At 60.1% G+C, this 27,077-nt stretch overlaps 9 protein-coding genes across 9 annotated transcripts; 4 read left to right on the forward strand and 5 right to left on the reverse strand.

Moving 5' to 3' along the window:
- VTJ83DRAFT_2726 (uncharacterized protein) lies at positions 1 to 1,695 on the reverse strand (the record flags this gene model as incomplete). Its single annotated transcript, XM_071009028.1, has 1 exon — positions 1 to 1,695. The coding sequence occupies one exon, from the start codon at positions 1,693 to 1,695 to the stop codon at positions 1 to 3; it is 1,695 nt and encodes a 564-aa protein (XP_070869266.1).
- Positions 1,696 to 2,416: 721 nt separating this feature from the next.
- On the reverse strand, positions 2,417 to 3,064 carry VTJ83DRAFT_2727 (uncharacterized protein; the record flags this gene model as incomplete). The annotated part of the gene is made up of 3 exons (XM_071009029.1): positions 2,417 to 2,592; positions 2,681 to 2,889; positions 2,946 to 3,064. 3 exons carry the CDS (start codon positions 3,062 to 3,064, stop codon positions 2,417 to 2,419), a joined length of 504 nt encoding a protein of 167 aa, XP_070869267.1.
- Positions 3,065 to 4,134: 1,070 nt separating this feature from the next.
- On the reverse strand, positions 4,135 to 5,404 carry VTJ83DRAFT_2728 (uncharacterized protein; the record flags this gene model as incomplete). Its single annotated transcript, XM_071009030.1, has 5 exons — positions 4,135 to 4,141; positions 4,329 to 4,603; positions 4,676 to 4,971; positions 5,060 to 5,183; positions 5,291 to 5,404. The coding sequence occupies 5 exons, from the start codon at positions 5,402 to 5,404 to the stop codon at positions 4,135 to 4,137; spliced, it is 816 nt and encodes a 271-aa protein (XP_070869268.1).
- A 1,554-nt stretch (positions 5,405 to 6,958) lies between these two features.
- Positions 6,959 to 9,484, forward strand: VTJ83DRAFT_2729 (uncharacterized protein; the record flags this gene model as incomplete). Its single annotated transcript, XM_071009031.1, has 2 exons — positions 6,959 to 8,337; positions 8,419 to 9,484. 2 exons carry the CDS (start codon positions 6,959 to 6,961, stop codon positions 9,482 to 9,484), a joined length of 2,445 nt encoding a protein of 814 aa, XP_070869269.1.
- Positions 9,485 to 12,981: 3,497 nt separating this feature from the next.
- VTJ83DRAFT_2730 (uncharacterized protein) lies at positions 12,982 to 15,372 on the forward strand (the record flags this gene model as incomplete). The annotated part of the gene is made up of 1 exon (XM_071009033.1): positions 12,982 to 15,372. The coding sequence occupies one exon, from the start codon at positions 12,982 to 12,984 to the stop codon at positions 15,370 to 15,372; it is 2,391 nt and encodes a 796-aa protein (XP_070869270.1).
- Positions 15,373 to 16,350: 978 nt separating this feature from the next.
- Positions 16,351 to 17,497, forward strand: VTJ83DRAFT_2731 (uncharacterized protein; the record flags this gene model as incomplete). Its single annotated transcript, XM_071009034.1, has 2 exons — positions 16,351 to 17,325; positions 17,396 to 17,497. The coding sequence occupies 2 exons, from the start codon at positions 16,351 to 16,353 to the stop codon at positions 17,495 to 17,497; spliced, it is 1,077 nt and encodes a 358-aa protein (XP_070869271.1).
- Positions 17,498 to 17,728: 231 nt separating this feature from the next.
- On the forward strand, positions 17,729 to 18,928 carry VTJ83DRAFT_2732 (uncharacterized protein; the record flags this gene model as incomplete). The annotated part of the gene is made up of 2 exons (XM_071009035.1): positions 17,729 to 17,872; positions 17,957 to 18,928. 2 exons carry the CDS (start codon positions 17,729 to 17,731, stop codon positions 18,926 to 18,928), a joined length of 1,116 nt encoding a protein of 371 aa, XP_070869272.1.
- A 482-nt stretch (positions 18,929 to 19,410) lies between these two features.
- Positions 19,411 to 21,684, reverse strand: VTJ83DRAFT_2733 (uncharacterized protein; the record flags this gene model as incomplete). Its single annotated transcript, XM_071009036.1, has 3 exons — positions 19,411 to 19,761; positions 19,970 to 21,310; positions 21,391 to 21,684. 3 exons carry the CDS (start codon positions 21,682 to 21,684, stop codon positions 19,411 to 19,413), a joined length of 1,986 nt encoding a protein of 661 aa, XP_070869273.1.
- A 4,169-nt stretch (positions 21,685 to 25,853) lies between these two features.
- VTJ83DRAFT_2734 (uncharacterized protein) lies at positions 25,854 to 26,372 on the reverse strand (the record flags this gene model as incomplete). Its single annotated transcript, XM_071009037.1, has 2 exons — positions 25,854 to 26,055; positions 26,137 to 26,372. 2 exons carry the CDS (start codon positions 26,370 to 26,372, stop codon positions 25,854 to 25,856), a joined length of 438 nt encoding a protein of 145 aa, XP_070869274.1.
- Positions 26,373 to 27,077: the final 705 nt, after the last annotated feature.

The following is a 27,077-nucleotide window of genomic DNA, read 5'->3' on the forward strand; positions in this document are numbered from 1 at the left end:
CTACACCTCGTCGCTTCTCACCGAAAACTCCACCCCTTGCTCCAAGAACAACCGCTTCACCTCCTCAAAATGGAACTCGATATCCACGGCCCCCTCCAGAACCCATGTCCATGGGATTTTGCACACCAGCGCCACCTTCTTGAGCTTCAGCAGCCTCGAGCGCACGTCGCGCGCGAACCGGACCAGCGTCCGAAGGGCGTTGACCCGGTAGCTGTGCGATGACTGGTAGTAGCGCACCTTTTGGGCGGACGTCCACGTAGGGAGCTCGCTGAGCAGGACCACGTTGGAGAACCACCAGTCCTCGAGGACCAGCTCGATCAGGTTGGGTGGGAGGAGCTCAACAAGGGGCATCTCGAGCACCGCCGCGGGCTGGCCGTAGAGAAGGCCCATCTGCACGCACAAGACTTCGAGGGTCGGCATGGTGGCAAGGGAGGTCAGGCGGCCATCCGGGCCGACGAGGCTCTCGAAGCCCGAAATGTCTTGCCAGCTGACGTCGAGGTTGCGAAGGTGCTTGGCGTGGCTGGCCAGCGCGATGTCGAGGGCTTCCGGGTGGGCGATTTCCGGGTTGTTATCCTCCAGCGCCTCGCGGAAGTCGGCATCGTCGCGCGGGGACATGTAGAGGGTCTCGAGCATCGGGGCGTTGAGGAGGAGGTGGTGCAGGTCGCCCGGGTAGGCAACGCTGTTGTGCAGGTAGATGTGCTTGATGTTGCCAAGGAACGGGGGCGCGGGGCCTTTGTCGTCGTCGCCGCCGCCGCCGCTGCCGCCGTCGCCGGGACCGCCGGGGAAGAGCCTATCTTCGTCGTAGGCGGACGTCCACACTCCGTCATCGCTGCTGACCTCGAGCGTGGTGAGCCGCGGGCAGCTGGCAAAGAGCGACGCGTACTTGCGCGGCTGCGAGCCCCATACCTCGGGCACGTCGCATTCGCATTCGTCGTTCTCGATCTGCTCCAGCAGCTCCGGGTCGCCCTGCAGCATGAGCGTGTGCACGTGCTGCAGCGGAAGCGCCTCGAGGTCCAGCAAGTTCAGGCACCTGAGCTGCGTGCACAGCACCTCGTACTCTTGCTGATCATCGCTAATGGGAACCTGCAGGAGAATCGTCTCGACCTTGGCGACGAGCATCAGGATGAAGCTGAGGAGCATCTGCGGGACGTGGTCGAAGTCGCCCTCGGTGGCCACCATGCTGGGGATGGCGGCTCGGAGCACATGGATGAACTTGAGCGCCGCTGTGGCGAGGACGCCGCCTCCCAGGGTGGCACGGAAGGTGTCCAGATAGCGGGGAAGCAGGTCGCGGAAGCTGCGGATGACGAGCAGCTCGGAGAGGGTGAGGTGGCACGAGAGGTAGCGCGTCCAGGGCCCGTACTCAGGCTTGTCGGTGAGGGTTCGAAGGAAGAGGAGCACGGAGGCCTCGTCCCAGAGGGCGACGACGCGGTAGAGGAGCGGGAAGGCGAGCTGGGAGAGGCGGCGCGAAGCAAGGCACATGCTCCGAAGGCCGCGGCGGCAACGCGTGAAATCGAACCACGGCTCCTCCTCCATGAGCTGGTGGTAGGCCACGGGGCGCGTTTCCCCGATCTCGGGCGGCTGGGGGACGAGGTACTCGAGGATGAGGTTGATGATTTCCGGCGGCATCGTCTGGAGGGACGCTCGGTCGTCGCGGGGCCCGGCCAATGCCAGGCCGGTCGAGAGAGTGGTTGCCATCGTTTTTTTTTCTTTTGGAGGATCGCGCGTGAGCGCCGGAGCTCACGAGCTTCGGCTCCGAGTCAAGCGCGGGCGTGGTCGGTTCTACCCGATGCCGGATTGTTGGTTCTGTCGGGGACGACGGTGGATGGGGTTGTTGGAACCGCTGGTTCGGGGAGCGATGGAAAAAGGGAACGACGTTGATTCGATGCCCCACCATGGCTGCAGACCATGAACGAAAGCGGCGGGGCAGGAAGAGAGTGCGATACCCTAACCCTGGCCCCGAGAACCCCGACGGCAGGTGTCGATTCTAATTATATTATATTATGATTACTGGACTTGGGAGACAGTGACCTATGTAGTAGTGCACGTACACGTCGTATGGCTACCACCCACCCTTTGCACAGGTTGGCGCTTCGTCAGAGCTCACAACCAAGCACAGATACAACCTGAAAAGCAAGACTTTTTTATTTTCAGTTTGGACTTATAGCAGAGCATGGCGCACGACCCCACACCAGAAGGAGGAGCCTTGAGGCATCGTCCCATGCACACCAGTGATTTGTGATGTCGGACAGTGCCGTGAGAACCCGGTATGAACCGCAGGATTCCAAGAAGACCCCCCCATCAATTGCCCTGCCCCCAAACCGCCAACCTAACCCGGAAAGCCGTCGAAGTTCCATTCTCGCCTGCCTTCGCAGATACAAGGAACCATCAGGCGCAACTCTCCCGCCTACAAGCGTACTCAGTATGTCGTCCGAGCCGGCGCCGTCTGCGTGGGAGTCGGCGGACACGACGGGGTTATGCGGAAGTTACCCCAGGCTACGGAGCACTGCCAGCAAGGGGATTGCGTCGCGCAGACGGTGGTAGTCTGTGTCTTGATCACCAGTGAGGGACAGCCGCAGGAGACGGTGACAAGAGCTGCGGAGAAGGAGTGATGGTCAGTCAACGATGGCTGCTTAAACGGCTGGCGCAAGAGGGCGCAAGACTCGGGAAGCAAGAAGCTCACCGTCGCTGATGCAGAAATCCCTTCTGCAGGTGATGGAGCAGCCAGAGGCGGGATAGATGGTTTGCGTTGGCCGGAACGTGCATGAGGCTGGGAGCGTGGTGACGCTCGAGGTTGACGACGACGATGAAGAAGATGAAGATGATGGCGACAAAGTCGGCGTGGGATGGCAACCCTGGGGACGCTTCCTACCCGCCGAGGCAAGACCGGCGCTTGATGCGTGTTACTAGGAGACGGCAGGATGGGCGAGCCGCGGGGTATTACTTACAGCGGCAGGAGGAGAGCAGCCGAGAGGAGCATGGTTTGATGGGAGAGCAAAGAAGAAGCAGTTGGTATCTGGTTACAAGAGGATTGTCGTTTGGGAAACAAGAGCCAAGGTTGAATCATGAAACCCCAAACACGTAGGATTCATACAGTCTCTTATCTCACGGCAATATCGGCCATCGGATTTTGGCAGGCCACATTTATGACAGCTCCCTCAGACCCGAGACGGGGCGGGAATGCTTGCTTGAATAGCATGGCATGGCCGGGGATAAAAGCAAAACCTTCGACTAGTGTCGTGTCTCGGAGGGCTTCACCAACAATCCAATGAAACTGGTATAATCTGTGGGCGGGGTGCATATACGAAGGGCGTCGGAAATCCCATGACACAACCGTAACCGGCCATGTGTTCGGCGCAGGGTGGCACCTCGCTCAGCCCGCCGTCCTGCACGGCGGCGGCATGCGAAACCCCGTTGAGCCTTTTCGTGTTGGCGTGTCCCGGTCGGCATGGCTGAATCAGTTTCGGACGGCTTACGCAGTACTTCCCAAGACCGCACGCACACCGGACTTGCATGCAGAGCCTACCTGGTTGGTCGGTTGCGCGGTCAGCTCCCTGGAAAGTGTTTATTTTCCCCCAATGGCAGCGCGGTGGGTTGTTGCTGCGATTGCGACGCTGCTTCACGAGTCAGGTTTACCCGTGAGCCAGGCATGATTACCTACAAAAAGAGGGTTGGTCTTGCTCGGATGGAAATTCAGCTGACCGATGGATCATGAATTTACTATTAATACTCTTAAGAGCTGGTTGAGATCAGGGAGAGGCTGGCTAATACCAAACTATGCTCGCCGCATAAACACCATCGAGCCCATCTCCTGGGCCTAGCATCTACCGCGTTTCATGAACTTCCTTGAACAGATCCATACTATAATAACTTGTACCTTGTGCCATTGGGTGTGTCCAACGTATCCAAGATGCCTCCCTGCGGCCCCTCAATGAGGCAGTTTGCCAGGTCTGCGGTGTTGCCGGCCAAAGAGACGCCTGAACAGGCCCGGGCGCTTTGGCAGGGCATTGCGGATAGCATCACAAACAATGATGTAGTTGTGATCGTCTCGAGTGGGGAACTTGCAGATGGTTCTGTGGTCCGCGTTCATTTCGACGCGATGTTCCTGTTCACAATTCAAGACGGCGTGTTTCCTTTTCACAATCTGCCAAAAAAAAAACATGACAGTTAGTCTCTGGATGCGCTAACTCTGGTCCCTTCTGCCCGGGGTAATACGGGGAGAGACGGGAGGAACTTGGTGTCCGGAAGCGTTGATATCATGACGAACCTTTACGGCGATTCCGCCAAGGCTGATCTTTCTGGTCTCAAAGATGGAAACCAAGTGCAGCGACCCGCAGGCTGTGAGGAAGAGTTCGTTGATGGTGTGAAGAGTTGGCGACGTGGTTTGCAGCTCGTCGATGTAGGGCCTGCGGGCGCGGTTCGGAACCAGAGCCAGAACGGCGTTCAGCAGGTGAGCATGCGTTGACCCTTTATGGGGCGTGGCTAGGAAGATGATGCTCGTGACGCGGTTGATCATCTTGGCGTATGAGTTGTGTAGCTTCCCGAGCACGTAGGCCCCTTTCACCACCAAGCCGCCCATGGAATGGGCCACAAAGATGATCGGGAACTGCATCGTGACGTTATCAATGTGAGCCGATGTTTGAGCCATGAATCGCCAGGAGCCTTTGGGGATCCTTACCTTGCCAATACGTCCGGACTTCACCCCATTGTTCCATGCGGACATGGCTGATAGCAGCTCTTGGGAAAAGTCGATGATGCGTGGATTCGTCGTGTTGTCCCTGAAATTGGCGTTGTAGTTGAAGGCGAAGATGCGAACGCGGGACAGCCCCGCGTCCTTGGGAAGCCACAGGGGCCATGGCTCGTCATCGCTCTGGTCCCAAGACCAAGTTGTCATCCACGAACCCCCGAGCCCGTGGACAAAGATTAAATCAGCCTCTGGGTTCTTGGGACCACGAAAGAGATGGATGCCTTGACCTGGCCGAGTGTCAGCAGTTCCATGCAACATAAGGGGATGGAGAGAGACGGTAGAGCCAGTCTTGGCGCCAAAGGGTTGGCAACCTACCGGGGTTGTTGGGAGAAGCATTAAAATTGCGGTGGGTGTTGGACACTGCCTGGGTTTGTACGGTCACCCCGTTCTTGTTTCGGCCGTGTTCTTCGGTCGATGGTCGTGTTCGCGAGCTGAAGATCTGGGGTCTCCGCGTCAGCAGCGAGAACATCAATGCACACGGCGAGCAGGTCGTGGGGGAGAGTCCAGATGCGGGACATGGCTCCGGCCTTGGCCAGGAAGACTTACCATGTCGAGGAGTCTCAGTCGCCCTGGGCTGAAAAGGCAGCAGATTGTTCGTTGCGTTGAGACATGCCATAGAGGCGCTAAACATGCAAACGTCGAGATCCAGGGGCGCTTCATATACTCTCCATGGAAAGAGGGCGGTTCAGCCGAGTCTTCTGAGCCTGCTGCACGACGAAAGGCTGGAGGGCGCTTGGGGGCCGGGAAGGGCTGCGTTCTAGGGACCTCGGCGTCAAGATGGTGGCATACTCATATCTTCTCTCAGCCCTGGAGGCACAGACAATACCGTGTTGGGGTATCTGCTACTATGCAAGCTAGCCTTGGGGTGACTGCTGTATGCACCGAGCCAGAGGCATGCATGGGCTAAGTTCATAAGGGGTGTGAGTCTTGTCCTCTGATTTGAACATGGCTCGCCGCCATGTTTCAGTTAATTATGTACAGCCCTGAAGGGGGGGTAGAATACATAACGTAGGAAGGTACAGGACAAGGCTGAGAGGAAACTGATGGAAGAAGGGTGGTGATGATGGTGTTGACCCCCAAGTACCTGAGTTGCTGATTGGTTGGGTCAAATTACTACCTGGGAGTCGGGCTTTGAAGTCTGCCTCTGCATGTTCAGACCGGTTGCCATTCTGGGTTGCTGGTGTGGCTGGCTTAGTCAGAAAGCAGCAGTCCTCCCCCCCCCCCCCCCCCCCCCTTTGGCGGCCGAGAAACAAGCTCGATGGAAGTCCGGGCTGAAGACAAAGTTGTGATGCCGCACCAGCCACTTTGGCCATTTTGGTTTTGGTTGCCGCGTGCGTCGGAGACTGGCTTTTTGTTTTTTTTTCGTCTCATCCGTCACATCCATTTTCCTCATGAAGACGCAGGACAGGTTTTTCTTGTAACATAACTACCTTACCTTTGCTAAGGTACTTCACTACGCTACACTGCACTGCAGTGCTGTCAACTACTATGCCTATGCCCGTACAGAGCAAATCCCACTTATACTTTACCTTAGCTCACTCAGGGATAGGAGGGGCCTCCGCATCTGTGTTACATCCCACATGCATACGCGGTATGTGCGTACAGTATCAATACAGTATGTAGACTGCTGCGCCCCCCGACCCCAAGAAAAAAAAAAAAAAAAAACAACAAAGCCTTGTCCATTCAGATTCAGGAACCAGGGCAGATCTTCGCTCGAACGCTCCCTGACTCGCTGTCCGCTCCACCCGCCAACGTGCCCACCCCCCGTCTTGCTCCTACGCAGTAGGTCGTCCGGGTCTCTCCCTGGGTCTCTCTGCACTGCTGTCGCATTCTTCTCATTCGCCTCCCACCTCCGCAACCTCCGCAACCTCCGCACGCGGCCTCCGCAGCCTCCGCAGCCCGTTCCTGTTGCAGCCCGTTCCTGTTGCAGCCCTCTTGCGCAGCTCCTGTTGGCTGACCCAGCGCCAGGCCCTCAGCGCCCATGCAGCCTATCGCCTCGCGTCGCTGAGCCGGGCAAACTCGCCTCCCATCGCGGTGTCGCCGACAACCTAAAAGAGAACCACAACAGGGGCAAACCCGCACCAAAAACCCTCCCAACCGACTGTCCGACCGACCGACCGTCCAGCCGACCGTGGAGAACCCGGCCTTGACCGGTGGGCGTCGCTGCTGCGACCGTTTCGGATTGCCCAGTACAAAACTCACATGCGACCGACCATGGTCTCGTCCGGTTCGACGTCGCATTGGCATTTGCAAGCGCAGTTCGCACCGCCCCAGTCCCAGTCGATTGCGACCAGCGCCGCGCCCTCGTCGACGCACTCCAACTCCCGCCGCATCGTCCAGGTGCACGACTGGGCGCCTGCTCAGGAAGCCATGTTTCCCACCGCGCCTCCCTCCGTTCCTCTCCCGCCGACGCCGACGCCGACGCGCGACGGCGTGCCGGCAAGGCACGCCCGCCATGCCGGCCGGAGCATGAGCCTGTCGCTGCCGTGGCGCCATCGCCCCGCGACGGCCTTCCTCGAGGCGCCCGCCGAAGCCGGCCCCAGCGGTGCGAGGCTCGAAAAGTGCTACAGCCACGAGAGCCACGAGCCGGCAGGCCGCGAAGCCCATCCCCACGTCGCTCATCCGTCGTCGAGGTCCCCCCATGGCAACCTCAAGCGGATGCTGCGCCGGGCGTCCATGTCGTTCAGGACGGGCGTCAAGGGCCTGGTTCAGCGGCGGACGTCGGTGCCGGCATCCACCGTCTTCGACGAGGATGGCCTTCCCGCCCGGCCCGAGCTGGCCGGTCCGTCGTCGCAGGCCGGGCCGCGGCCCGCCACCTCGCACTCCCCCTGGCTCCGGCTGCGCCAGGCCGCCAGCTTGCATCGCCCGTCGCGCCCGCTTCACACCTCGTACGGCGAGCCCGTCTTCGAGCCCGAGCTCGACCCCATCGAGTCCCCCGCCCTGCCGATCCCCGGCTCCGGCGAGCAGCCGCCCATCATCCCGCGCCACACGGGCGCCGCCGCCCGGCACGCGGCCGCCATCGCTTGCAGCGGGCTGCACGCCCACGAGGCCATGGATACGCAGCGCCTCCCGCGGCCCGGGTGGCTGGCCGAGGACGCCCTCGACGACCACGAGAGCGGCATCGGCATCGCCCTGACGAGCTCCGAGGCGGAAAAGTACATCCCCGGCATCGAGGTGGACTCGGACGTCGAGGTGGACGCCGACGAGCCGACCATGAGCCGGGACGAGGTGGCCATTGCCAAGGTCGACTTCGTCTCGCAGCTGCCCGTGGAGCTCTCCATCCAGATCCTGTCGCTGCTCGATGCCGCGACGCTGGCCACGGCAAGCCGCGTCTCCTCGACCTGGTACCGCATCGTCCAGGACCAGCAGATCTGGCGCGAGTCGTTCCTGCGCGAAAAGACAACCACCTACGCCACCGGCGGGCCCGTCAAGCCGGGCGCCGGCCTCGGGATCCCCCCGAACCGGCCGACCAACAACTGGAAGGAGATTTACCGGGTCAAGACGCAGCTCGACGGCCACTGGAGGAAGGGCAAGGCGCGGCCGGTGTATCTGAACGGGCATACCGATAGCATCTATTGCCTGCAGTTCGATGAGTATGATTCCCCTCCCCTTTTTTCCGCCCTCTTTTCTCCCTCTGTCAAACATGCAGGATCCTAATCCGTACGCACATGCAGGTCCAAGCTGATCACGGGCTCTCGCGACCGCACCATCCGCGTCTGGGACATGAACACGTTTGCCTGCAAGCTGGTCATCGGGCCCCCCGAGATCACCAACGCCAACCGAGCGTCCCTCCTCTACGACGAGGACGGCAACCCCAAGCACTTTGCCACGCTGCCGGACCTCGTGGCCACGTCCAACCCGGACGGCACCCCGCGGTCGCCCATCCGCGCGTACCACTCGGTGCCCGACATCTGCTCGCCGGCCATGCACCACAACGCGTCGATCCTGTGCCTGCAGTACGACGACCGCATCCTCGTGACGGGGTCGTCCGACGCGACGTGCATCGTGTACGCGGTCGACGCGGACCACCCGGACCACCGCGAGCGGTACCGCCCCGTGCGCCGGCTGCGGCACCACAAGGCGGCGGTGCTCGACCTGTGCTTCGACGACCGCCACATTGTTACGTGCTCCAAGGACGTGAGCATCTGCGTCTGGGACCGCGAGACGGGGGCGCTGCTGCGGCAGCTCCGGGGCCACGGGGGCCCCGTCAACGCGGTGCAGATGCGCGGCAACACCATCGTCAGCTGCAGCGGCGACTTTTGGGTCAAGCTCTGGAACATCGACACGGGGCGCAACATCCGCGAGTTTGCGGGCCACACCAAGGGCCTGGCGTGCAGCCAGTTTTCCGAGGACGGGCGGTACATTGCGAGCGCGGGCAACGACCTGGGGATCCGCATCTGGGACGCCAACACGGGCGAGTGCGTGCGCCACATCGAGGACGCGCACGGCAAGCTCGTCCGCAGCCTGCACGTCGACAGCGTCAGCGGGCGGCTCGTCAGCGCCAGCTACGACTCGGACATCAAGGTCTGGGACATGGAGACGGGCCAGGCCCTGCTCGCCTTCCCGCACTGGCACTCGAGCTGGGTGCTCAGCGCCAAGAGCGACTACCGCCGGATCGTGAGCTCGGGGCAGGATCCCAAGATTTTGATCCTCGACTTTGGCGCCGGCGTGCGCGGCGTCGAGATGCTCGAGTCGGTCGACAGGAGGACGCCCAGGGAGGCGCCCGCGGGGTATATCTGAGTTGTTCTGGTCGGATCGGATCGCATGGGATCGGTGAACGTAAGTTGAGTGATACCTTGGGCACTGCAACCCGAGTTGGTGGTGTCCTGTACGTAATTCTGGAAGAAGCGCAGTCGAGAAGACGTCTCTCGCGGGCGAGAGGGTCTCTCTCTCTCTTTTTTTTTTTTTTTTTTTTTTTTTTTTTTTTTTTCTGTTTTTTGTGTTTTGTTTTTCTGTTTTGTTTTGTTTTTCCTTGCTGCGGCCGGGGGTGGTGGGTGTTGTGGTGTTGAAGGAGGCTTGTCTTTTCTCTCTTGTCGTTGGCTTTCTTTGGGCGCTGGGATGTATTTCCTGCTCTGTCTCTTTTTTTTTTGCCTGGCATTTAGAGGGAGGATTTTTACATGGCTGGCTGGACGAATCTTGAGGGACCGTTCTTCCTAATCTTGTTTGTTTTGTTCCGTCTTGTTTTTTTATCTAGAACTTCTCGGCGAACGTACGGAGTCCTCTGTCAACGAGGTAGGCTGCTGCGTGGTTCAGCAGCGTCGGTTAATACATGCAGCGTTTGCGTTTTTGGACATCGACTTGATTGAACATTCTGTTCGAAAGCAGCCGTTCCACGCCTCGTTGGTTGCAGATGGTGGGGTCGGTCTCCTTCCTGACTCCCGTCTCATGACACACAAGAAGCAGCATCCTTGCACGGCGGTAGGATGGCACCATTGGCTGTGTACCGTCGGCCGTTACCCGTCATTGTATGTTTGGACAGACTGGGCACGGAGCGTTGATGCCGTCCAACGGCCAGGCAGGGCGGGGGGAGCGGACGGTGGACGGGACCGGATAGGATGTTCGGGACTTCGACGCCCGGTCCCGTGTCCATCCGTGCTTGCGGGGCGAATAGATAAGGTACCGTACGTATACTTATACTGTGCAAGCATTCACGGTTGCAAAGGGATGCCACAAGAAGGCCTGCTGTGTACGCAGTAGTGTAGTTAGGACGCAAAGGACCGGCGCGGGAGGCGACGTTGCCTTGGTGTACGGTACCTCGTCGAGTCCCCTGTGAGGGGGGAGGAGTCGTGTACAATACTGAATAGACAGCTTAGCTTGCTTGCTTCGGCGGGATGGCCGGTTATTGGATCAGTACGTTGCAAGGAGGCAAAGGACGGCGGGGGGCGACAAAAGTCAGCGTGTTTTGGACTCTTGGGGTATGCAACTAGGGGTCTTGGGACTTTGGGAGGCCCTGACGAGTCCTCAGCGCTTTGCGTTGTTCACTTGAGACGACATGGTGATGGATGGGGTGTGGAGGGTCGCGTGGATTCACATTGATTGCTTCTGATATGTTCTTTTCGTTCCATGCGGCACCCCCCCGATCTGGGACCCGATTTGCCCGCTTCGGCGACCAAGCGCTGCCGTTCTGGCGAGATGTTTTCCAGCGGGTCTACGAAGTACACAGTACTATAATAGTTACATAGAGCGTGGTGTAAGAGACAAAACAAGCGCGATGAAAGGGGCCGCCATGGAGCTGCACGGAGCCCCCGTTGGGAGCGGCCTCTTCTCCACTCGGGCGTGTTTCGAAACGGCCCCTTGCCGGCTTGGGCAAGGAATCCGCCATGTCGGGGGCAGGGCAGGACAGGACAGGACAGGGCAAGACAGGGCTTGGCAGGGGACTTGGCGGGTTCTTGTGGTGTTTTCCCTCTTCTGTTCAAGCTCCGCATGGCGTTGCCAAGACGAAACGGGGGCAAATGGACCATTCCTCAGGCGCCCGCCATGTCTTCAGCAATCGGTGCGCTCACAAAAAAGCAACGGCAGGGGGCTCTTCAACCACCCGCACACGTCCCTGGCGATGCACACAGCGTCCGTTGGTGTCCAGTCATGACCTTGTGCTTGGATCCGACGAAACGCGAGCTGGCATAACGTATGGTGACCCTTCTCGTTGGCCAGCGCCCCCCCTCGTTTGGATTGGCATCACGACGCTCGCAAGTCATGTCTCTTCCGAGCCCCAAGAGCCGACATGAACAACGTTGCATGAATCACACCCCCTGAACGCCCCTGGATCGGATGCTCCAAGATCTGCCCGCCCCGCCCTAGCCGTTCCCAGCGCTTGTCCCATCCCGTAGTTCCTTTTTCCCGTGGCAGAGCGTTTCCTTGTTCTGCGGGCCCCGTTGGACCGTGGAACATGCCGCGTGGCAGCGTGGCTCTCCGACATGGTGTTTGGAGTCGTGGTGCCGCCCGCCCCTAGATCGAGGCGGGGGCTGTTGCTCGCGCTTTGTACATATGCGCCGGCATGTACGTACTATGTACATATTTCAGGATGGCGGGGCCAGAGGTGGAGCGAGGAGAGAGAGAGAGGGAGAGAGAGAGAGAGAAAGCGGAGAGGATGCCGAGGACCCAGGCGATGGAGAGCCGCCAGCTCGTTTCTTTCACCCGGGCGCTACGATCGCTCGTCAACACCTCCACCTCCCGGCAACGCAACACCATGCCCGGCTTCTGTCATGTGTTCATGTGTTCATGGTGCCATGGCCCATTTTCTCGAGCAGCTGCAACGTAACCGCTCAGGTCGCAGAGAGTCGCATCCAATCACTCATGCTCACAAACCACCTATCCACGGTGACTGGCGACGTCGGCGTGTGGTGCTCGCCAACAAAAGACCCCCCCACCCCCACTACTACGTCAGGGACTGGTAGCCCATCCCTGCACCGATGAAGCGGGTGGCTTGCAGGGTCCGGGGCTTCGGTGCTATTCCCGGACGCTAACCCGGCAGCCCGCTGAGAACCGCTTGTGCCTGTGCGTGCCTGAGCGACGCAGCTACTGTCTATGGGTGTACTTTGTAATGTATAAGACTGCTTCGGCCTCCCGGCACCTCGCTGCCGTGTCCGGCACAGTCCATGGGATGCTCGGGTCGCTTCTCTGGCCTACCTGCCTGTCTCTCTCTTTTCTTTTTTTGACCGTTTGAGTCTCCGTCCTTCCCTCTGTCGTTCGTTTCGGCCTTGGCTGGTCAGGGCATTGCGTTTCTGGCTGGTTCAGGATCCGACTTACAGTAAGTCAACGGCCTTTTTTTTTTTTTTTATTATTATTTCTATTTTATGTTTCTTTTTCAGGTTGTAGGTTTTAGGTTTTTCTTGTCGGTTGATCGAAGGGGGAAGAGCTGGTCTATTGTTCATCCCGTCGTATTGTTTGGGTTCGGACCATTGTCCCTGGAGAATCCCCATTGTGTTGCGGGAACGACACTTGACCACCTCTCCCTCGCGTTTGTTTATTTGTTTATCGACACAACAGGAATGACGACGGCAGGAATGCTAGCTTGAGTCCAACCCTCCCTTCCCAGCAGACAGACAGGCTGGCTCATGCTTCCTGGCCACGTTTTCCCTCTTCCTTGACTGTTCTGCCCTCGACGGTCTTTTCCAAAAGCCCATCCTCCCTTGCATGTCACGCACAGCTAACTCGACCCAGTTCACTTTCTTCGAGCCTCTCAACTCTTCTTCTTCTTCCTACCTTGACCGCCATCAATTCGCGAGAACGACTTCGCCATGATCCTTTCCAAAATCTCATCCCTCTTCCTGCTGGCCTTGGGCCTCGGGGCTCCGGCCCTCGCGGCCCCGGCCCCGGCCCCGGCTCCGGCTCCCGCCTCCGCCGCCGTCCGCCGGCAAGAATCCGGCTGGTGGCTGGCCAACATCCAGCGCCAGGGCCAGCCGGCCTTCAACCCCGACCCCAATTACAAGGTGTTCCGCAACGTGCGTGACTACGGCGCTCGGGGCGACGGCGTTACCGACGACACGGACGCCATCAACCGGGCCATCAGCGACGGCAACCGCTGCGGCGAGAACTGCTCGTCCCAGACCACGACCCCCGCCCTCGTCTACTTCCCTCCCGGCACCTACCTCGTGAGCCGCCCCATCATCCCTTACTACTACACGCAGCTGGTCGGCGACGCCATCAACCTGCCGACGCTCAAGGCCTCACCCAACTTTGCCGGCATCGCCGTCATCGACTCGGATCCCTACGACGACACGGGCCGCAACTGGTGGGTCAACCAAAACAACTTTTTCCGGCAGGTGCGCAACTTCATCATCGACGTGACGGCGCAGCCCGTCGAGACGGGCACCGGCATCCACTGGCAGGTGGCCCAGGCGACGAGCCTGCAGAACATCGTCTTCAACATGCGCACCGACGGCGGCGAGGCCAACCGGCAGCAGGGCATCTTCATGGACAACGGCTCGGGCGGCTTCATGTCGGACCTGACCTTCAACGGCGGCCGCTTCGGCGCCTTTTTCGGCAACCAGCAGTTCACGACGCGCAACCTGACCTTCAACAACTGCCAGACGGCCATCTTTATGAACTGGAACTGGGCCTGGGTCTTCCAGGACGTCAAGGTCAACAACTGCGGCGTCGGCATCGACATGGCCAACGGCGGCCCGGCCGGCCAGACGGTCGGCTCGGTGCTGGTGCTCGACAGCCACTTCACCAACACCCAGGTCGCCGTCAAGACGGCCTACGACGTGGCCTCGCCGCACACCAACGGCACCCTCATCCTCGAGAACGTCGACCTCACGGGCACCGCGCAGGGCGTCGTCAACGAGGCCACGGGCGCCGTCGTCGTCGCCGGCAACGCCAAGATCCCCTTCTTCGCGCAGGGCCGCGTCTACGCCGGCGCCGGCGCCGCCAGCGCCGCGTCCGGCCGCGCCGTGCAGGGCCTCGAGGCGCCCGTGGCCAAGCCGGCCGCGCTGCTCGACCCGGCCACGGGCAAGGTGGTGACGCGCAGCAAGCCGCAGTACGAGAACGTGCCGGCCAGCCAGTTCCTCAGCGCCAAGGCCAACGGCGCCAAGGGCGACGGGCGCACCGACGACACGGCCGCCATCCAGGCGCTGCTCGACCGCGCCACGCCGGACCAGGTCGTCTACTTTGACCACGGCGCCTACCTCGTCACGCGCACGGTGCGCGTGCCCAGCAACATCCGCATCACGGGCGAGGCGCTGCCGCTCATCCTGGCCGCCGGCGACGGCTTCTTCAAGGACCAGGACAACCCGCAGCCCGTGTTCCAGGTGGGCCAGCCGGGCGAGACGGGCGAGGTGGAGATGTCGGACCTCATCTTCGGCACGGCGGGCCCGCAGCCGGGCGCCATCATGATGGAATGGAACGTGGCGGGCGTGCGGCCCGGCGCGGCGGCGCTCTGGGACGTGCACACGCGCATCGGCGGCTACGCGGGCACGCAGCTCGAGCTCGAGCAGTGCGCCAAGAACCCCAACGTCACCAACCCCGTGCGCCCGGAGTGCTTCGGCGCCTTTATGATGCTGCACGTGCCCGCCGGCGGCAGCGTGTACCTCGAGAACACGTGGTACTGGGTGGCGGACCACGCGCTCGAGCCCGAAGCGCGCGACCAGCAGATCGACGTGTTCAACGGCCGCGGCATCCTCATCGAGGGCGCGGGCCCCGTGTGGGGGTGGGGCACGGCGTCGGAGCACTCGACGCTCTACAACTACCAGTTCCGCAACGCGTCCAACGTGTTCCTCGGCCACATCCAGACCGAGACCCCGTACTTCCAGGGCAACCCGGACGCGACGGCGCCGTTCCGCGCGCAGGCCCGCTTCGCGGACCCGGACTTTGCCGCGTTTTGCACGGGCGCCAACGACACGCCGGCCTGCCGCCGCGCCTGGGGCGTGCGGGCCATCAACTCGCGCGACATTTTCATCTACGGCGCCGGCCTGTACAGCTTCTTTGACAACTACCTGCAGGAGTGCGTCGGCCAGCAAAACTGCCAGGACCACGTCGTGTCGCTGGAGCAGGGCAGCCAGGTCAGCTTCTTCGGGCTCAACACCAAGGCGAGCGTCAACATGGTGACGGTCGACGGGGCCGGCGTGGTGCTGGACCGGGACAACAGGAACAACTTTTGCGCGACGGTGGCCTTGTTCAAGCCGACCTAGAGGTTCGGCCACATGGGCGACGGGACGCGGAGGAGCAACAGCAGCAGCAGCAGCAGCAGCAGGTGTGCAGGGTACAAGGAGGAGTGAGAGTTGGTCCGGATATCTCAAGACAAGATAGGGGAAAGGCAACGACGAACAACAACAAGGCAGAGTGAACACTGGATGATACCCCATATGCTAGTCCATGTGGTAGGAAGTTGGGATGTTTTTTTTCGTCTTTTTTCTTTTCTTCTTGACTTTTTTCTTCCACAATATTATGTGGCCCTAGAGGCATTGAAGGATGCATTTTTCTTACTTGGGCCGGGTTGGAGTGCTGTAGACCGCAGGAAGCTGTGTGCATGCATGCATCATCTGATCTGCCTGGGAAGCGGACGACGCTTTCGGGGGAGAGAAAAGAGAGTGTTTTTTTTCTTGTACACTATGAATGATGGATGATGATGACCTCTGAATCGTCCCTCCTGTTGCTGTCGTTGTTGTTGTTGTTATTGTTGTTGTTGCTGTTGTTGTTATTGTTGTTGTTGTCGTTCACTCGTTGTACGAATACTGTGTACACTGTGTACACAGTAGTATACTGTGTAAGTGGGCGGATTCAATGATCCAATCCGTGTCAAGACGGGTGAACCCCAACCCTCGTTTGGACGAGAGTGGAGTGGGGCTCCCCGTCGCCGTGGGCTCCATCCCTCCGAAAGAGGATGCAAACACGTGAATGCCAAGCCTCTTTCAGGTGCCATGCAACGTCATAGCAGAGGTTCCATCCATCCCAATTCCTCCCCTTCCAAGCTCCCGTTCTCTCTCTGTTTTTTTTTTTTTTTGTTTTTCTTTTTGTCTTTTCGCTCCTACGGCCTCGTCCCGATTTCTCTCTCTCTCTCTTGCGACTCACAAACGAAGGTGCCGAACCAGGAGCCTTCCTTTGTTGGCTCTTGGCCCGGGCAGCTACAAACACTCCCGACCTACCGTCCTCCCTCTCAACCCGACACCATGGCCTCCCAATCCTCCTCGTCCCACAACCGCGACCACTCCCGATCCCGCCGGTCCTCGCCTCCGCCTGCTGGTCCATCGCTATCAACCCAGCCAACCCACCACGGGAACGGCACCTCCACCTATCAACAACGCAACCCGTGGCTCCCAACCCGCACTGAGCTCGTTCTCCTCGCCGTCTTCCCCTCCCTCCTGCTTTTCGGCGCCCTCTTCTCCTTCATCTCCCCCGAAACCCGCTCCGTCTCCCACGATCCCGTCTCCGCCGCCTACCCGCCCCACCTCGCGCCCTCGTACTTTGCGCGCAAGGATAACCTGCTCAACGTCCTCTTCGTCAAGCGCGGCTGGGCCTGGATCACCGTGTCCTTGTTCGCCTGGGTCTTTACGAGCCCTGCCTACAGCCCGCCCCCCCGGGTGGTGGGGCTGGTGACCGCCGGCGGCGGGTTACGCCCCGGGGCCGTGATCCGGTGGCTCATGGTGACGGGATGGTGGGTGCTGGTGACGCAGTGGTGCTTTGGCCCCGCCATCGTCGACCGCGGGTTCCGCTGGACCGGCGGGCGGTGCGAAGCCGCCCAGGACCGCCTGGCCTTGGTGATCGAAGAGGGCGAGGTGTCGGTCAAGGAGGTGTTCACGGCGGCGGCGTGCAGGGCGTCGGGCGGCAAGTGGAGGGGCGGCCACGACATTTCGGGACACGTGTTCTTGCTGGTGCTCGGCAGCGTGTTTTTGCTTCAGGAGGTCGGGTGGGCCACGGCGCTTTGGGCCGGGTGGCTGAAGGAGGAGAGGTGCGTCGTGATGCCCGACGGCGCCGTCAAGAGCGCGAGCGTCGAGGCGATGCCCACGGAAGGCTGGGACGGGCCCGCGCCGCCGTCGGCGTCGAAGGCGCTGGGGTGGGGAGGGAAGCTGGCAGGCGCGGTGGTGGTGCTGGGCGTGTGGATGATGCTGATGACGGCCATTTACTTTCATACGTGGTTTGAAAAGGTGAGTGCCGGGAAGATGGCAGACGATGCGCAAAGGCAGGAGGGCAGCGCTGACGGAGAAGAACAAACAGCTTACCGGCCTCTTGTTCGCCGCCGCCGGGCTCTACGCGACGTACATTCTCCCTCGCGGCATTCCCGCCCTCCGCCGCGTCGTCGGGTTGCCGGGAATCTAAAACGGAACCGTCTTCTTTCCGCTCTCGCTCCTCTTCCGTCACCACCCCGAATCGGCCATAAGCGGCATATACCCGGCGTCAGGCGTCGCTGGTCTCGGTGTCGGCCTCTCTTCCGCCGTGCCGCCGGGCTTGGCACCGCGACGCACAGACCACGATGACCTCATCGCGGGGCTTCTCGCTCGTTTCCTCCTCTTCCTCCTCCGTGCAAAGAACCAAGCTCCCCTCCCAGACATGCCGCTCCGCGTGCGAATGGCCCCAAGCGTCCCAGCCAACCTGCCGGACCTGGTCCGCAGCGCGTTTCGTCGCGCTGTGGCCAGCCGCGATGTCTTGTTCTTTCCGACCCATGTGACGCTGATTGCCGTCAACTCGATCCCTGTTCGTTCCCGCTTCCTCCATGGTGTTGTCGCGCGTCGCTGTGGTTCGTCTTGGACCAACAGACTAACCTTGGATATCGCTCAGTTTCAACTTCGCTTCTCCCCCTCTCTGGCCAACAAACCCCGCGCCCCTCTCCCCGCAGCCCCCACCACCGAGCCCTCTGCGGCAACCGGCCAGCCCAAGAAGCCCGCCTTCGACCCCTTCGACAACCCTGCCGAAGCGATGCTGGTCGCCTCGCTGGGCACCTCGCACAATCTCATCCTCAACAAGTTCGCCATCGTCCCGGAGCACTTCATCCTGGCCACGAAAGCCTTCGAGGAGCAGACCGACCTGCTCAGCCGCGCCGACCTCGAGGCCGCCTACGCCTGCATCCAAGCCTACCACGCCTACGCCGAACCAGGGCTCGATGGCCCAACCCATGATGACCCCAGCAAGAGCGAGCTCTACGTCTTCTACAACTCGGGCCCCGCATCCGGCTCCAGCCAGCCCCATCGCCACCTGCAGCTGCTGCCAGTGGCCCGCATGCGCGAGGGCTTGAACCCCGACGAGGCTGGCGCCTGGGACGTGCTCGCCAACCGCTTGCTGGACCCGGATGTCGCACGCCGCGTGCCGTTTCAGACCTTTGCCGAGCGCATCGGGCCCGGTGCGGATCTTGAGACGGTGTACCTCCGCTTATATCAGCGGGCGTGCGAGGCCGTGTTGGGGAGTCAAGAAGCTGCCGCCGCCCCTGCTAGTGCTGCTGGCGAGCCAAGGCCGGCAAAGATTGACTACAACTTGGCCATGACGAGGGATGTCTTGGTCGTAGCGCCCCGTGTGGCGGAGGGGTCGGCGGTGACGAGGGCGGCGGAGGAGGCGGGCGAGACGGTCAGGAAAACGGTTGGGACGCTGGCGCTGAACGGAACCGTGCTGGCGGGCACGGCCCTGGTGAAGTCGGAAGCGGAGTGGGATGCGCTGAGGGCGGAGCCGGAGCAGTTGTTGGAGTTGCTTGGGAGGGTGGGAGTGCCGAATGTGTATCATCGCCGTCCCCGGCGTAGTAGTAGCATGAGCAGTGTTTAGAACTCCGTTGCGATAGACTTTAGAGAGGATAGACATGCGAGACCTTGGATCTATGTTCACCACATCCCTTCATTATCATTCGCCCCTGGCAATGTGCTTTCAATGACTCTCCGGATTTGCCAACTGCTACACTGACTATTACACCACCGCTGTCGACTTGCTACAGCCGTGTCGTGTCCAAAGGCAAACAAACCTCGTCCGCCCATCCGCTGACAAAGGAAAAACGACCTGAACGCCAATCTCGTCCCCTTCGAGCCCTCCTCCGTTGCCTTTCTGCGGTATTATTACAAAGCGAACCTACCTGCCTTTCCCTTTGGTTCCGAACCTCAAGCTTCATACACACAGCACATCCTTTCCTCCTACACCTCTTTTCTCAAGTCACACATTATTACTTCTATCCCCCCCTGCTCCCACGCCTGCGATATCCCCTTTCCTCCCTGTCACCCATTCCTTCATCATCAGCAGCCTCAGCATCATCATCATCAATCATCCGCATCCTCATTCCCGACCTCCTCCTGATGAAGCTGGTACGGGTGTTGGTACTCGTGCTGGTACTGCTGCTGCTGGTACTGCTGCCGCTGCTGGTGCTGCTGCTGCTGGGCCCGCATGAACTGCGCGTTCTCGTCAAAGAACCAGCCCCCGAGCGCCCGCTTGCCCCGCGCCGCCATGGCCTGGCACAGCTCGTCCCACCGCTTGCGGCACGTCGAGTTGCCAAAGTGGTAGGTCCCGCCGTGGGCCACGATGTACTCGGCCACCCGCTTCCAGGGGATCTTGGAGGGGTTGAGGTCGCGGGTCGTGGCGAGGATGCGGACCGCGCGTTCGAGGAGGTGGAGCTTGTTAGGGGGCGGGGAGGGGGGCGGATTTTAGGGTTAGTAGTGGCTTCGTTTATTTTGTGTCTTTGTTTCTTGAGAGAGAGAGAGAGAGAGAAAGAGAAAGAGAAAGAGAGAGAGAGAGAGAAAGAGAGAAAAAGGAGAGAGCATGTGTGTATGGGGGTGCGTGTGGTGTCTGTAGAAACAATGGGCAAAAATCAAACACACTCACATCCTTCTCGGACCACTCGGGCTTCCTCACCCTCGCCTCCCGCGACTTGGTCAACGTCCGGTACCGCCCTCGCAACGTCGACTCCGCCTCGGTGAAGCCCCCTATCCGCCGTATCTCCTTGTACGTGAGGCCCATCTGCTTGTGGTGAAGAAGGAACTGGTCCTTGGACATCCTGTCCGTGAGCACCGCGGCGGAGGTGGCGGAGGCGGCGGAAGCGGCGACGCGTGCCGAGCGCGAGGTCCGAGGCGGTAGGGCTTGTTGTGGGCTTTGGAGCAGCGATGCCGGGGGAGACACGAGGGCGGGCGGCAAGTGCTGTGGCGGCGGCGGAAAGAGGGTGAGCGGGTCTTGGTGGTGCGGAGCCATGGGGATGGGAAGGGGGCTTGGGATGGCCATGGTGGCGGCGTGGAGACTGGTCGCCGGGCCGAGGACGTCGGCGCCAGGGGATGGCATGGGAGAGGACAAAGCCGCCGCGGCGGAGCTGTGCCGGAGCCGAGTGGCCCGGCGGGCCACGTGTGAGGGAGGGAGCTGGCGCCGCGAGGAAGTCGCCGGTGAGTTTCCAGACGTCGTCGGCTGCGGCCGTAGGGCCGTCGGCATGGATACGCTCCGGCCGCTGCGTGAAGGAAGACGCTTGCGTGAGTTCATCCCCCGGGCAGGTCGATTATCTGGGGTCTCGCTATCGTCGTCGTCGTCGTTGTTGTTGTTGCTGTTGTTGTTGTTGCTGTTGTTGTTGCTGTTGTTGTTGCTGTTGTTGTTGCTGTTGTTGTTGCTGTTGTTGTTGCTGTTGTTGTTGATGTCATGATGAGTGCTTTCTGGGAGATTCGCGGCATCGCCTGCCGGGGTGTTTCCCCCATGAGAAGAGCCATCGCCGCTGTCAGAAGAGCCGGGCGACGACGAGCTCGGGGTATTATGGCAGATCTGGAGCATCCGTGGGGAGACGGTCTCGCTGATCTTGTCATGTTCGCTCCATGGGCTGGAGGCGTCATCGACCATGCGGCCATCGTCAGAAGGGAGATGGTCGGTCTTGGGAGACGACATTCCCATCCACTCGTTATCCTCATCGTCCAGGACAGACGGAATCGGGGGGTCGAGGTGCAGGGCCTCTCCTGGACGAAATACAGTCTGTGGCAGAGCGCTCGAGTACGCCGTGGCAGCGTGGAAGTCGAGCAGAGAAGCTGGACTGCCAGCATGGCTGCCGCCGCCGCCGTCGCCGCTGCTGCTGGTGGTGGTTGCGGTGCTCATAGCTTGGCCCCAGAACGGGTCCCCGCCGCCCTGGACAAACGGAGCGATGCCAGGAACCCCAGGTGGGATGACGGCCGGCCAGTATGGTGAGCCTTCCGAGACCTTCACAGCCGGCAGCAGTGTCAGCCTCTTTGTTCCGTCATCTTCCGTCTCCTGAGCTGGGCCAGAACCATCACACCTACCTCAGACATGACGTTGTCGCCCGCGTTTTGGGTCTCGGAAAAGTACACGCTGCCACCAGACATGGGCAAGCTGTGGGTGGGAGTATTAGGTTTGGATTCGGCCGGAGGCCACAAAGACACCGAGCCAAAAGGCATCTCGTGGGCGTGCTGGTGGAGGAAGAGGGCGGCGGCGTTGATGTTGATCTGGTTCAGCTGGAGGAGCCAAGGGGCAAACTCTGCGGCGGCAAAGGCAAAAACGTTGACCGGGACGTCCACGTCCGTCTGGCCTTGGGGTCTGCCTGGGCTGATAAACATGGCTGCGACTCGTCCCGCCCGCTCTCTCTACCTCTCTGCCTTTCTCTCTTTGCCCCGCGACGATGACCCAACGTGCTCGTCGACGGCCCTGGTCCCGGGGCCGCCTGCAACTCCCACCGCTTCCTCTTCCTCTCTATTCACCGCTGCTTTCTCCCCGACGCAGCGGCGCCTCCGAGAGGATCGGTTTTGGACTCCGGGATGCGGGGAAGGGGAAGGGGAAGGGCCACGGGAAAAGGCCACGAGATGTTGGCGGGGTTCGTCGGGCACCGCGGAGAGGGGGGGGGGGGGGGGAGAGCGGTCAGGACGGAGCGATGCTGGGTCCGTATGCAGGCCCGTGTAGGCTCCCGAGGAGGGAACTCGTGCGCGGATGGTTGGAGGACCTGTGGTGTGAGTAGAGTTTATCAAAACTAAGAGTGTAGCCGGCTCTTGGACCACACCACCTATCCTCGAGTGGTGAATAGGTTGTGTCTCGGGACGTTGGACAGTTTGGGCCCCAACGTTTGGGGGGAGGAGCAGTGTCTTGGATGTTCCGCAGAAAAAAGACGATGGGCATCATGGACAGGGACCCGTCATCTTATTCATGACGGACTGGACTCGGCCAGGAACAAGCTCGAGTCTCGGTGCGGTCATAATGAACGGGGTGAAAAGTGGCTATTGTTTACACTAGCCCTGGTGCTCAGCCGCCATCCATCTTGTTCGTATGGTCATTTCTCACAGGATCTTTCCGTCGGCTGTGGTGTTTGAAGAGCCAGAAATGGAATCCTTGCTTGACATGGACGCTGAGTCTTCCAGATAGGGACGAGGCCACGGAAGCCTCCCGCCGGAAGGACATGCCGAGTTGGTGACGACCTTCAGATCGGGCATCCTGACCTATTTTGATTCCCGGAAAGAGAAGCCAGGGGACGGTATCACATCTCGGACGTTGGAAACGTTGTATCTTCAGCTCACGGGAATCAAAGCTAGCTACGTGCAGTGACGTAGCCCAACCGCAAAGCTACCGTGGCGTGGCGGGCGGTAATACCTGTCCCATCCACAGCGCCACCCATGTCTGGTGGATGGCAGATGCGGCCAAGCACGCACATCAGAGAACCGCTTCGGAAACACCCAGCAAAGGCACGCCGCCGGGTAGCCAATGGTCTGGGTCCAAGCCCGGCGGGCCAGAGTGTACCTGCAAACGACTAGAGACCCCGTAGTGTTCGCTGTGAGCGGGAACGGGTCGTTTCCACCTGAAGCCAGGAAACGCATGCTTCGTCCCCCCACGCTCAGCCTTGGCTCGCTTCCCTACCCTAAACTGTTGCTGCACATGCTCCATTCGGGGCATTTCTAGGGCCGTCCATCGTCAACGACGGCCCGGGCGTTCCGGGCATTTGGCATACGCAGTATATGATGGAGCGAACCCGGGTGCGGTGGCGGCGGGATGACAAGCCCGTCTGATTGGAGCCCGGCCCCCTGGGAGATGCCGCGCTGCAGCAGCATCCCGCATAAGTGCCATGTATGACGTGAATGCAAGCTGGCAGGATCAGCCTCAGCGTGCAGAAAGCGCGTGGAAGAGACCCCTAGGATCATACGATATAGCTGTAGGCCCTGAGTAGACATCGTGGCAAACAAAGGATATGTCGGATTCTTTGTCCCTTTCTTCGCACAGATGCTTAGACAATACGATACTTCCACGCTCGGAACCGGCACCCAGGCACTTGGTCAATCTGAGACCTCCCCAAAGCTGTCATCACTCCTGGGTAGCACGGCCGTACCCGCTGCCTTTCAGGGTAGTTCCGCTGGTGCAGAAGACAGGGGCAGACGGCGATCGGCAGCGTCAGGGAGAACACGGCAAACCGAGCCCGTCGCCGCTGGCCATCATCAGATCGTGCTGATGGCGCTCTCCACGCCTCATTGGCTTCGAACCCCTCCATGGACGACCGTTTTGGGCCGTGTGCGTTTCCCACGGCCCGTCGTTTATCGGGCATATCGGTCAGCCAGCCCGGGCCGACGACGATGCCCGAGCCCAACTGATCGGTTCGTGCGAAAGAGCTGCCTTGCCTGCATGCACGATACCCCCATACCGCCTTAACCCCCCATACCCCCCCACATAGGCAAACGTCGACCGTCCGGCACGCTTCGCTGAACAGTGGCGTGTAAGCAAGGTTGAAATCCCACCCCTGTTCGGGTGTATGGGCGAATGCCGCACTCTTGGAAGTGTTGGGGTGAACGTATTCCAACTCAACTGAGCATGGCCACGACAGTCAGGCCACTACGATTCATTCTGAGACGGGAGAGGCGCCGGAGGCGGAGATCAAGGCTCATGATGGCGTTCCTCATGGGTTGCGATGTACGGGAGTTCGTTTGTAGAGGGTTGGAGACCTGGCTGGGGGAGGGGTGGGTGTACGCCAAGGCATCAGGAGAATATCCGTGTCTGTTCAGATGGTTTAGGGGAGGCAAGGCCATGGGCCACCGGGCTTTGGCTCTAGTTGCCCGTGGAACATTGATGCGAGACGTTTGCGATGGACGAATTCATTGCTTACTATGCATTTGCCATGCAGGCCAACTGCGAACCGATGCCGGAAGCACCAGCTCAGAGGAGCTCGCATCGTTGTGGTCTAGGCAAGTATTCCAAGGTCCACCGGCGTGGACAGGGCCATGAAACCGAGAAGAATTACAGCCTCTCTGACCAAGGCCACTCTTTGTTGTGCCCTCATGAAATACCAACGGTTTGCCAAACGGCCAGTTTGCCGTTTGGAGAGCTCGCCTTTTGCTTCACACAGTCTATGCCAGGGCTCATGACATGGTCACCTCAGACGCGCCGAGGCGCGTGGTTGCCAGAACCTTGGCGTGGGTGTACATCTCGACACAATCCACCCCCGCTTCAGAGCTCACGGGATCCGATACCCGCTGCGTTTGGCTACGTAAGAATGGGCTGCCCGGAGATGCCTGACGGAGAGAGACTGCCGCCACGCGACGGAAAGCCGGGAAGGAGGTCCGGGATATCAATGCCCAACGAGATACGTGAACCATGGCACTGTGGCGCGCAACAATACCGGTCGAAACCAACACGCCGTTGGCTGAGAAGACAGTGGGGCAATGTAGGTGAAGGTCATCTCGTTGCTCTGGCGGATGAAATGTGAGCAAACGCGCATGGTACTTTCTAGGCTGACTGGCAGGGGACCTATTATGTTGGTCACCGCGGCTCTGCGATGGTCTGGCGTAGAGGGAAGATATGTGCCTGTTGCCTGCTGTGTTGGGTGCTTTTTGATAGCGATGTCTGGACTTTTCAATGGAGACATACTCGCCGGACTGTAGGTCTTGCCCCTCCCAGACTGTATCACGTGACACCCCATACAGAACCCTAACCCTTGCCACCCCGCGCCCGTACAACTTCGCGGCTGCCATTCCGATGAAGACCGCCAAAGCCATTTAACCTCCCAACTCTGCCAATTACATTGAAAATGGTGGCAGGCGAGGCACCAGGGGAGGTGGGAGGGGAGTCGCCACCACCAGGGGCAGGGTCGCCAAGGCCACCAGAGGCACCAGAGGCAGGGCGCGCGGGAGGGGTGCAAGCCAGGCGAACCAGGCTCAGGCAAGTCAGGCAGCTGAGGTAATGGGAGGGGAGGGCATGGCAGGCGAGGTTATGGATCTTGACGCTTAAGGCGTTTTGAGGGTTAGGGTTCTGTATGAATTACGTCGTCAGATATGTTGTTGCGAATTGTAGCTATTCGATTTTTATTGCGTTTTTGAGCGATTCAACCGCTGCGAGGTTGATTGATTTTGGCGATGATGGTCATGGTGTCAAGCAATTGATGGCGCAGGACGCGACGATGGATCAAAGGGTTAGGGTTATGTATGGGGGTGGCACGTAATACAGTCTGGGAGGGGCAAGACCTACAGTCCGGCGAGTATGTCTCTTTCAATGTCTTCATTTCCAACCGCATCCTGCCCCCCCCTCCCTTTTCCTGTTGTGGCATTCTTGTCACTAGGGGCTGACAAACATGGCATATCCCCATCTACCCACTTCCGTCATGTCATGCCTTTCAGAGCCACTCACATTCTTCCAACGATTTTTCCAACAGCCAGGTGCTGGCTCCATCCCATCTCATGTACCAAACCGGCCTCGACAGCCTTCGCACATATCACAACGAGCCATGCCACGACCCCCAGCCTCCATCCTGCACCCCCCCTTACTGGCTCTTCTTTTTCTTGTGCTGATGCTCTTCCACCCACCGATCATACTTGGTGTACTCCGGGTTGATCCCCTCGCGGCTCGCGCCCACCACGCGCGGTTCCAACCGGTCTGCCTCGGGCCCGACCTTGTACGTGCGGCTTTCTTCCCAGATGTACCACGACCCGCCGAGGATGCTGCCAAGGGCCACGGTTGAGATGCTGAAAGGGAACATTGTCGACGGTTGAGCGCTTGATGAATGGAATGGATCTCTCGACACGAATTGAGGGGAGAGGTCTTACGTGCTGGGACTCATCATCGACGGCGGGCGGCGGAAGAAGGCCGGGCTGCTTCTCGTGATGGGCCCGGAGAATGCCAGCGGCCAGCGCGTGCTGTTCCTGCCGGTCACGAATGTGACGTTGCGTGATGAGGGTTCGTTGGCCAAGGTGTAGGCCGTGGTGGTGGTGGCGGTGGTGGCGGGCGGAGAGTGCTGCAGGAGGGCCCGTTGGCCTGGCGTAAGGCGAGTGACGCGCAGCATTGTTCTGCTGTAAGTCGTCGATAATGCTTGGATATCTGCTAGAGGTTTGCGCTGTAACTTCCAACCGAGGTCAAGTTATATCCGATCAGGAGTTTGAGCTTCTGAAGGTGTATCGCGCAATTCTCATCCTCAGTGGCTAATGATGTCCCGTGGAACATGACCTATGACGCAACACACCTATGACGCAGTCATCGTTGTCCTCATTAGTCCAACGAATGGTTGACTCCCCAGCTGAACCTTGCCAGGTACATTGAGACTCGTGGCTCATGGCAGATGAAAACATAGGGTGAATAATACAACCCGTGTTGCTTCGCTGATTGTGGTCTTTTTACAACTTGAGCGGACTGCAGATCATCCTGGCCAGCTGGCGAACGATCTGCGATGATAGGTAAATACGTCAAACATCAGAGATCGATACTTGGCGCCCGGGACATTTCTAGCACAGAAAACACTGGAAACCAGACTAGGATGTTTGTATCAAAGAGGAGAGGCGAAGACGGTCTGCCGTCGCGGTCATGGCTTTGCTGCGCTGGAGTCAACAATGGTCTCCGAGGCAACTCAGGAGCTTTGGAAACCAGCCCCCATCCCACAACAGACGTCAACACTTCCCTTTATCAGTGCTTCGTCTGTGCATCACTGCCGGCCGCCTCCTCTCAATGGTCCAAACACTGGCAGAATGGCCGAGCGGTATTGAGAGGAGACTCG

The sequence above is a fragment of the Remersonia thermophila genome, chromosome 2 (genome assembly GCF_042764415.1).
Source record: "Remersonia thermophila strain ATCC 22073 chromosome 2, whole genome shotgun sequence".
Taxonomy (NCBI): Eukaryota; Fungi; Ascomycota; class Sordariomycetes; order Sordariales; family Chaetomiaceae; genus Remersonia; species Remersonia thermophila.